This window comes from Rhodamnia argentea, chromosome 1 (genome assembly GCF_020921035.1).
Source record: "Rhodamnia argentea isolate NSW1041297 chromosome 1, ASM2092103v1, whole genome shotgun sequence".
Taxonomy (NCBI): Eukaryota; Viridiplantae; Streptophyta; class Magnoliopsida; order Myrtales; family Myrtaceae; genus Rhodamnia; species Rhodamnia argentea.
In genome coordinates, this window is record NC_063150.1 from 2,756,035 (window position 1) to 2,766,333 (window position 10,299).

Consider the following 10,299-nt stretch of genomic DNA (forward strand, 5'->3'; position numbering starts at 1 on the left):
ATGTTTATTCCAGTGTTCGATAGCTACTTTATCTACTTCACATGCTATGGAAGGAGTTCACAGCGCAAATGCATGTGGGAAAGCCAATAGAATATACAATTAATGACGAACATTAGAAGATTGAGAAAGGGAAACTTTTTAAAAAAGGATCAGACCAGGGGCGAGCAACCCAGGCCAGATCCGACCTGGGGTCAATGAACCTCAATTAGGCATCGCCTGCAACCACAGTGAGGCAATTCCCAGAGGTCGTGACCCCAGCAACTTACGGTGGGGTCATGCAATCTCCGGCATCCCCTAGCAACAGGACCTAGGCATATCTGGCCCAGATTGCATTGCCCCCTGCCAAATCTGGGGTGGGCGAACACAGCCAGGCAACACCAGGATCAAGCGGCCTCGGCGATCGGCCACTGGGGCCAGACATCCCCTGGCCAATTCGCACAACCCTAGGCCAGATCTGGCATCAATTTATCTTCATATTATGTTGTTGGTTTTGTTGTCCATGTTCATTCTTTCTTCCTTTCAATTGGAATATAGACCTTTCTCATGTACTCATCTCGCTTTTTTGCTTGTTTACTTTGTATACCAGATCAGACCGTTAACGGTGCATAGCCTTTCAGATCCATTACTTTCTATGGTGAAGGAGTTTGAAACTTCCAGACCATAAATTTCTTCACGGTCACGACTATTCATAATGACTAAGTTAAAAGATTTGAATATAATACCTCAAACTGAATCAGTAACATATATATTGAAAACTTTAGATCCCTAACCTGCCTGAAAGATGCCCACGCATGAAAACGACCAAACATACATCCATGAAAAGACACCTGGTCAACTATATCCATTTCAGAAAAGAAAACAGTCAAGTGAATCACACAAATGTAAGACCTCACAAGTGATGCTACAGATGTGAAGACGAATACACTGCTTCCTCACCTTCAAACATGATCTTCTTATGTTGTAACCTTCTTTTCACTGTTCTTGCTACGGAACGGTGAGAGTAAGGAGAAAGGACGAGAAGCTGTAGACCAACCGATAGAATTCTCGATATCAGCACAATTGAATCTCCTTCAAGAAACAAGATATATAACTGAAGTTCGTCGATGGACATGCTTACATTTTTTTGGAGTGGTCACTGCAGTAGGTGTTTCATCTTGCGAAATGAGATTCTTCAGCGTAGAGGCTGACCAGGGCAAAGAAAAGCGCAGAAACAGACAGTAAGCTTCAAAGAATCATACTAAATGCTTACTACTCTTCCGCTAAAAAGTACTGATTCCAGATTAGCGACTCTACCAAGCAAATCTTGAAAATTAGCTAGTGCTACAGCAACTCTCCTACAAACTAATCTATAAAAGCCAAAACATTAGCTTCTAGCTAGGTCAGTGAAAGCTGGAACTCCAGCTCATTCAGTTGATGCGATAGTGGCAGCCAGCAAGCTCATTATCTGTTAGAACTGTGATCAGGATGACTCAGATTATGGCCTTATTCAAGCAATGCCCGACAAAACCAGGATACAATTGTTCATTATTTTTAGTCCAGAGTAATTTCGACCAAAGTCAGCTTAGGACACACTCCATCCAACAGTCTCAGAGAAGTTGCTCGCTAAAGAATGTTCATTTGCCTTTTCTTGACCAAAGTCAGCTTAGGACACTCCATCCAACAGTCTCAGAGAAGTTGCTTACTAAAGAATGTTCATTTGCCGTTTCTTTCCCATCAGTGTGCCAATATTGGCTTTATGTTTCTTTAGCCAATCCAGTAGGCAAATATGAAACAAAACTGACAGTTGTTATAATCACAGACCAGCAATTCAAGTCCTAGAAAATATGCTATATTCACAATTTGGCTACATAAAGAGGCACACAAGATGACTTCAATTATATGAATAATGCCCATTCAGTACTGATAAAAGTTACCTTCGATGGACGGAGCCGAATGTGTTGCATGATCATCTGCATCAGATTCACTTACACTGCCATTATCAGCTTCATTAACACCACTTGTAGTTGAACTACTACCTTTCCTACCAAATTTCAATAGCCGTCTAAACCCTTTGGTTGATTCCTTAGATTGTTTGTCCACTGTCTCAGGCATCTTCTCTATTTTGAGGTTCTCTGTATCAGAAATAGGGAGTTTAATACTCTCTGGACAGACAGTCTTAAATTCGTAGGATGTTGTGAGTGCCTTGCCGTATTCCGTGTTTTCCATACACGAATCTTCCAGAGAAGACACCCGAGCATACGGGGCATGATATGTTTTGTCAGCAGTACTGAGGCTCAAAAACTTTACCGATGCCTCTCCATTGCATGTTGTGACCTGAAAAGAGAAATGGAAAAGGATATTCCAATTTATTTGTCCGAAAAAAAGAGCATCTTTGATGATCTTCACTTTCGTCACCATGGCAAGTATGTGATCACATCCACGGCCAGCACATGGAAATCCTAATAATTTTTTCACCAAATAATTACCTTAAGGTTACTGATTTCCTCGTGCACTTCAGTGTTCTTCTGATTAGGTCCATTGGTGTTGGGTAATGCAGTTGGACGATGTAAAGCAATATCATTTGTTACAATCTCTGGCTTGTCTCCTAATTTACCAATATTGCTATCTTCTTTAAGCAACTGAACTTTTTCTTGCGAACCTTGCAACATGGTAGCAGCAGGCTTCTCAGGTTCCAGCATAACGAGAGTCTTCTCAATAACAGGGTTGTCATCGCCGTCACTCTGATGTGAAAGAGGGTCATCGCCATTGTTTAGTTCAGAACCTCTAGAAGACATTGATTTGTTCTTGTTTGTTGCCTGAGCCCCTGCATCTTTTGGGGCTGATTTGCTTGCACAATTATCAGCCAATTTGGGTGTTCTTATTCTCAATTCTGGAAGAGTAGCAGCCTTGCTTCTATCAAGACTTATGATCGCAGATATGTTTTTGCTGTCAGTTCCATCAGACACCTTTTGTCTCGTAACTTCTGTGTTTCGCAGGTTCACTGAAGAAACATTGTGGCTGCTGGTCATTCTAGGCTCTGACAGTCTTCTGATTCTGGCCATGGAAACCTTCGTCTCTGGTGTGACACTGCCATTCTCTTTTATTTCTTCAGGAAACGATGGAACTGAGCGACTTGGCCTATTCCCAGAAGAGGTATTGGCTGCAATCGATCTGGTTGTTTTCGAAGTTTTCTGAGATTCACTGGAACCGACAGAGAAAGTCCTGAAAGAGGACCTCTGTAGAGGAGAGGAAGAACCTGGTTCTGCATCACTGAACTTTGACCCTTTATGAGAGCCTGGGGAAAGTTTTGTTGGTAGTCGTTTTCTCGTTTGCTGTGACGGAAGAGCAGGCTGAGCAGGAATAGAACTGCCCCTCGCAGCAATCCTCTTTTGTCTTTCTAGCTTCAAAGCCTCCAGCCTTTTTCTTTGTTCCTCCTCCTGATTAAGACTCGGAAGAACCAAAAAAACATCAGTTTTATTAAAACACACCTGAAATGATGGTTTCCAGGTCGTGCCCAAGGATAGAGGGCACACAGGAACTAGAGTGAGAACAACGGGCAAGTGGACATGCTTATTTTTGTTTTTGTTTTTCTTTTCACGCCTAATTAATAATTAAATTGCAGTGAAGTGTCGAAAATAATTAAGTACCTTTTCCTTCTTCATTTTCTGCAAATCAGCTTTATAGGATCTTAGCCTTTCGGCACGTGCTCTTGCTTCCTCCAAGGGACTTAATTTTGAAGGCTTCCCTTTTCTTATCGGTCCAACATTCTTCTTCTTGTCAAATGCATCTCGGGTATGTTTAGAATTCTGGTCCTTACCTGGCTTCTTAGAGGCCTGCTTACCTTCTTCCTTCTCACTCTTGTCCTGGCTAGTATTTTCTCGTTTCTGAGCCTGCATCTCATAATCTAGAGCGGGGTCATAACCAATCGATGCTCTCTCTGTCCCACGTTCTGGCATCAAGCTCATATAGTCAGGCTCATAATTAGGCTCGGATGCATTTACTGTCCTCTGGCTGGTAAATGGGAATTCAGAATCGATGTCTAAAGCCTTTCGTTCAGCGTCTTCAATCCCACTAACAGGAATCAGTCTTAAAGGAACGATGTGGGAATCATCATGCACATTGCTCGGCCACTTTGTATTTGAATTATGGGTTGTATTCTCATCTTCAGCTAAATCAGAGGGACAAACAACATTTATGTTTTCCCCTCTGTGGATCATGAAATCATCATTTTCGGTCCTCCTATAAGCAACCCTTCTGCCACTCACTTCTGTGTACTGTACATCTAAATGGCCATCAAGAGACATTCTACCATCACTCCCTTTACTGACCCCTGTAGACATCATTGCTCCATCAGCAGATGCTCTAGTAATGAAGTTTGCTTTTCCACTCATTTTTTGCATATTCGCCAAGCTCCCCCTTTGAGATTGATCCATGTATCGTTCTCCAAGAGCTAAAGGATCATCATTCCTCATATTCTGCCTCCTTCTTGACCTAACTTCCTTTTCCATTGAAAACATACCGTTATCAGCAGCACGTTTTTCTTCATCATTGTCTCTCAACAAGAAACTCTGGAATGCTTGCCAGTGTGCACCATCAGTTTCATTCCCGTTAACTGCTTCATTGTTATCAGATGAAATCGACTTGTTTATAGAGCTTCCATCCTTGTCTTTTCCTTTTGAGGACCGCTTCGGGTTCTGGCTAAGCTCCATTTCCCCATTGTCCTCTTCACTTTCGGAATCAGACACAGAATGTGACTCACCATTGGAAGAGTTCCGTCTCTTCGGAGTGATGTAATTGATGTTCCGAATTACAACCATGCCTGCCTGCTTCTTACTTGATCGACCAGTCTTCTTTCGGAGTGCCAAATCTTCCTTCTCTGACTCAAATGGTTCTGGAGATTTAGTTTTCGAGCAGTCCTCCTCTGAAGCTTCTGATTCAGAATACAATTCACCACTCTCAACAGAATGCCTTCTGTGACGTGTTTTTCGATCATTACTTGATCGAGGATCCTGAACTGGTGCATAAGCTGGTTGGAAAAAGGGGCCGTTTGCCGGATAGCTCTGATAGTAAGGCATGGGCTGCACCGGATATGGTTGATATACAGGTGGTGCGCCAGGTGGAGAATGCATTGCCCATGGTGGGAACATAGCATTTGGAAAATGAGCTGGGAAATAGTCATGGCCGCCGTGAGGTGCTTGGTGATTTATTGGAGGCTTCTCAGCTGGCATGAGTAATTTTCTCAGTTTAAATAAACGTGTAACACAAAATTTAGTCAGTAGAACAGAAACAAATAATAGGACAAAGAGCAAAACCATGGAACAAGATTTATTGATCATTTTTCAACAGGAAAAATTGATTCTGTCAATCCCTATTGGGCAGCAGAAGCTGTATAAATGACTGACATGCTATAATCAGTACCTACATGTAGATCGACTTATAGTATCATATCCGCAATTCGTCTTGCAGAATTGGAATTTGCTTTTCCATGGGTTTCCAAGCCTATTGTCCTACTGAATCAAGTATCCAAGATTACTTTCCTAATCGTACAGTCCTTGTTGCTCTTGTTAATCTTCTCAGCAGTTACAGGGACTGCACTAAATCCACAACCAACTACTCTTTCGTATTGAAGCATTATAACAACCAAGGACAATGCTAACATTTTTACATGCTGAGCCAATTACCTCCACTTGGAGAAGTACTTGGATGACCATTAAATTCTGATGCTGGTGCATTGCGAGATTCAGACCATGCCTCCTTCTGCTTGTTGGAGATATCAGATAGCATAATACCCGATGCACTCATGGCAGCAAAATCTGATTGGCTGGACAATGCCTCGGCTGCTTCTATTTCAAGCCATTGACCACTCTCATGTTTTCTCTTCCACAGCTCTATGAATTTTGTGCATGCATCCCTGTTGCAAAATTGAAATGGAACTTAACTATCTATAAATTTCTATACCATCCTTCTCTATTCACCTCTTTATGAATAGTCACCAAAATTGTTATAGTGCTCCAAACACACCGCCCCCGACCGCCCCTCCCCTTCTCCACACAGAAAATATCTTTCCTGATTTTTGGACCCAACTATTTGTACTAAATTTTAGGGAAGACAGCAAAATACACAACAGATTGGATACTACCTAACCTGACTACTGTGACAATCTTGAGCTGCATATAGATAATACAACATGCTAGTCGATGTACTGTACGGATCGCATACTTATTCTGTCCATATCACGTGTCCTGTAGCTAATAGTGTTCTTGATACATTCAATTGAGTGCAGCATCAGATGGGCAAAAGAAATAAGGGCTTACATCAGTCGAGAGGCTCCAAAGCGTTCAGCAAAGGACATCAATGTTTGCAAATTATCAATTTCAAAACCAGCAGCAACAGCTCGGGCAAAGGCCATTCCTTGCTCCTTCTGAAGGACACTTTTTCGTGTCTCCAAGACTTTCAGAAGCTGAACTCTAAATAAACAATGTAATTAGAGCACGACTGAAGCCAACGCTACTAAACTACAATGGGTTATCAATCAACCCCACAGAAGAGAGACATGGCAATTAGTTATGTCCTTCTGAAAATTCACCCAAGAAGGCACTCTTCTCACTCAAAGGTCATTAATCTCTTCCATGAGCAATGTTTGCCTTTCAGAAATTTATGAACAAAAAGAGAGCTTCAAGTAAATTAATCTATTGATGATGCTCCTTCGATTAAATTAATCTATTGATGATGCTCCTTCTAATTCAGTAATTTGTCTTCTACCATCTCAGATGAATAGGGTTCTAAGATCCAGGCATTTTTTCTTAGGCTAAAATGCTAACATGTGCTTTCAAATAGAACAGAGAGATGAAATGGCAATAAAAATGTAAATATTGAAGCCTCCAGAAAAGCTATTTGTCCTTAATGTGAATTAGCAAAACAATTTCATGTCCCTATGTTACATGAAATAGTACTTACTTTGAATTTCCTTCTTGTGAGGTGGATCCACTTGCTTTAGAAGGCTGTGCACTAGGCTGACAAACATAACATAAACAAAAATTAAGCAAACCTATGGAATGGGAACTATAAGACATGAAATGAACCAAAAATAACAGTTCCCTCACTGTGTAAATAACAAGAGCTTTATCCTCGTTACCCTCAAGCAAGGGATTGCCGCCTGCAATAAGATAGTGATCATTACACTGTATAAGTCAGAGCAATCATCAGAAATTGTTCTACTACATTCAGAATCCACATCACAGTATAAAGGAACACAAACGACAACAGATGAGCGAAACACAATAGCACCATAGACAAAAAAAAAAAAAAAAAAAAGGAAAAATTAGACATGCAGACGGCTCAAATGTCAAACAAACTCCCAACCTTTTCCCCCACAAAGAAACAAGCAAACAGAAAAAAATGTTTTACACGAACGCAAAGTGATAACCCTCACATACACACTTAAGGTACCTTCCACAGACTCTGCAGGTTTCCCTCCATGGTCTTCCACCTGGTGCATGGAAAATAACCACATAAATTTGTTTTGTTGGATTAAGGATCTCAAACATTGATCAAGGTAACTTACACTATGTAATCCTCCATCATTGTTACTTTGAATCACAATTGCCTCCTCAATTTGCAGGATCTCAGATTCTAGAGTATATACTCTTTCCAGGATTTCAGGTGTGCTCACAAACCGTACAAACCTGAAGAAGTTTAGCATCTTTTAACATGCATCGTATTAATCATGTGATTTGAAATTTTTGTTCTCCAATCAGCTTCACTAGTCAACAACCTTTCTGGCTCAAATGCAAAACAGATGCTAAAGTAGTCGCACAAATTATCTTCTTCAAGAATCAGGGTTTAGAAGACATAGATCCAGAGAGCAGTTCCATTTACAGAATGGTAGAAGCCTAGGCCGTAATTCTCCCATATTGAGTCACATGTGAAGAATGAAATAGCCTACTGCCACTTGTGAGGTATAGCTTTCTGTAGGTACCCTTGTTTGTCACCTTTTCCAAAATTATGCCATGTCTTAAAGTTACAGGAAAACTTGCAAAAGATATTCCGTTAAGTCATTCAGTCAACATTCTTGGGAGTTACTTACATGCTTGTGACTGTAATGAGCATCAAACTGCTCAGCCATCTATTCTATACAGAAATACACTCAAACTTTCGATATATTGGTGCAAACAGATAACAATGCATATCACAGCAGAGCACAAACCTTTCCACTGTTCCCTTGGTGAACCATGCTGCATCACTGCCGGGCTCCGGCTCAAGAATAATTGAGTAACCCCCTCTAGCCATCTGTTCTTGTGCAGCCTTCAGATGGGCAAGGAAAGGGTTAAGCAAACCAGAAGCCAGTTTCACATTCTTCCCATTTGCTACTATAACCAAGTCGCACCTGCAAATGCAGTAAACATCCCACGCCTAAGTCAGTCGACCCTCAAAAGCACAAAAGCAAGTAAGTTATTCATTGCACAAGATAAGAACAAAAGTGACATTGCTCATTTGCGCACTTCTAAAGATGATATATTCAACCAATTCATGCCGCTTGTCACAAGTCCAATAAAAGAAACCCAGATTTCCAGAGAAAACAATGGTACACTCAACTCCAAGATGATATCAGAAACTTTTAGTCTCAAAATAGACCCTTCACACTACTCATTCACACATTTATGGGATTCCCACCTTTATATGTGGTGGTCTTCAACAATTATTTCTATTTCACATATCAGGTTGGCCTGCGCCAGGCTTTCACTGTTCTACAGCCAGTGCGTGGGGACACCACCACAAGGATAAGAGTTGGTGAATGCAAACACAAAGAACCGTAAAAAAGAGGCTTAGCAATCATGTTGCCGCCCTAATACCCGCGCTTGAACTAGGGGTCAAGGAATGAAAGAAACAGAGTAACATGGAGTAAAGTTCCAGACTGAGAGAAATAAGTGTCGTGGTTTGCCGGTTTCACTGAAGATTCCTTGGATGCCGGCTTTCGGGTGTTCGATCAGTGCAGTGGAGGGGGAAACTACTAACTCCTCGTTGTAGCTCCGTACCATGTCAGAAAGTCCACTTCAGACTCATTCAACCGTCCGCAAAGCACATTATTCACCACTACAACATCTATGTTTAAAAAATTGCGCGAGGTATGCGGGTCAACATGCATCATAAGGACAAAAGAACTCGATCCCAGAATGATCAGACACTAGAAGGATTCTCGGTGGAAAAATTCTTCATGCAACAGAAAAATCTCGTCCAATTGTCAACAATTAACAAGAGCTACAATAGATCCAGACTTCACATACTAAAAGATAATCCTGTATTGACTCTTGCATATGCCTTTTGTCTCCATTTTTAGAACGACGAGCGACCCATTAACTGAGGATACATTGCAATAATCACTAGCAACATCTTCGACGATCGAGTAAGCAGACTCAAAACTAGCCAAACAAGCAGTAGCTGGATGCGAGAGAGACGAATTGAGGGAAAGAACCTGGTTCGAGTAGGCGTCAGCTGAAAAACAGCCGAATCTAGCCGAGTCGAAGGCTTCATTGAAGAACCAAAGATTGCAAATTGAACAGAGCTTCGAGCTGCGAGTGACGGTGAAAGTGACCTTTATCTCTCACTGATCTCCCAAAAAGATCAGAAATGCAACATCAATCAGAAGAAAAAGGATCGACCCAGAATCGGAAAGCGAAGCGGAGTTGCTAAAAGAAGAAGACTAGCAAGCTGTACCCCCGTCGACCCGCTTTTCTTTGCCGTTGCAAGTGCGAGTGTTCTCACAGGCACAGAAAAGCGGAGGGAGAGTGGTTTTAGAGAGAGAGAAAAGGTGGGTTTTTAGAGAGAGAAAAGGTGGGTTTTTAGAGAGAGAGAGACACACACAGCGACACAGAGGATCCGAGACGGGGTTCTGCTTTACTTTGGATACCAACAAAGTGAGAGAGAGAGAGAGAGAGTGGTGCGTAATGGCCGTCATTTTCTTGTTTATCGTCGGAATAACGTCGCCGAGGTTGTCTAAATCTTAGCCGAACGTGAAAGAGAGCGGCCGTAACAGTCGCTATTTTCTTGTTTAGCATTGGACTAACGACAACGACGTTGTCTAAATTTTAGCCAATTCAAACGTGATCTCCAAATTTTTAATTTATTTACTATAATATTTGAATTTTATGTCAATATACAATATACATCCTAAATTTTTAATATGTTCAATATAGTTCATGAACTTTCAATACTTATTAAATGATCTAGAAATTCGAGGATGATATTGTATAATTGAGATAAAGTTCAGGAGAGATTATTTTGAACAAATTAAAAATTCATGGGCCGTATTGCGTATTGAGC

At 41.2% G+C, this 10,299-nt stretch overlaps 1 protein-coding gene across 3 annotated transcripts; it reads right to left on the reverse strand.

Moving 5' to 3' along the window:
- Window positions 1-696: 696 nt before the first annotated feature.
- Window positions 697-9,892, reverse strand: LOC115743324 (COP1-interacting protein 7). Of its 3 annotated transcripts, none has more exons than XM_030678051.2 (13): window positions 9,452-9,892; window positions 8,186-8,365; window positions 7,544-7,664; window positions 7,429-7,468; window positions 7,083-7,135; window positions 6,937-6,992; window positions 6,294-6,446; window positions 5,661-5,890; window positions 3,627-5,200; window positions 2,488-3,416; window positions 1,914-2,317; window positions 1,118-1,183; window positions 697-1,021 (listed from the first exon to the last, which is right to left on the reverse strand). In XM_030678051.2, exons 1-13 carry the CDS (start codon window positions 9,508-9,510, stop codon window positions 954-956), a joined length of 3,933 nt encoding a protein of 1,310 aa, XP_030533911.1. In that variant the 5' UTR covers window positions 9,511-9,892; the 3' UTR covers window positions 697-953. The 3 variants fall into 3 exon arrangements, with proteins under 3 accessions (XP_030533911.1, XP_030533910.1, XP_030533913.1); XM_030678050.2 differs by having other exon boundaries at window positions 1,914-2,313; window positions 2,466-3,416; window positions 9,452-9,891; XM_030678053.2 differs by lacking the exon at window positions 9,452-9,892 and having other exon boundaries at window positions 1,914-2,313; window positions 2,466-3,416; window positions 7,115-7,135; window positions 8,186-8,320.
- Window positions 9,893-10,299: the final 407 nt, after the last annotated feature.

Bases quoted from the DNA above. Each gene is read 5' to 3' on its own strand.
- LOC115743324 (XM_030678050.2), bottom strand. From the start codon at position 9,510: ATGAAGCCTTCGACTCGGCTAGATTCGGCTGTTTTTCAGCTGACGCCT. The intron at 8,366-9,451 runs GTTCTTTCCCTC...CTGCATTTGCAG, and splicing joins CTGACGCCTACTCGAACCAG to GTGCGACTTGGTTATAGTAG. The intron at 7,469-7,543 runs GTAAGTTACCTT...TCCATGCACCAG, and splicing joins ATGATGGAGGATTACATAGT to GTGGAAGACCATGGAGGGAA.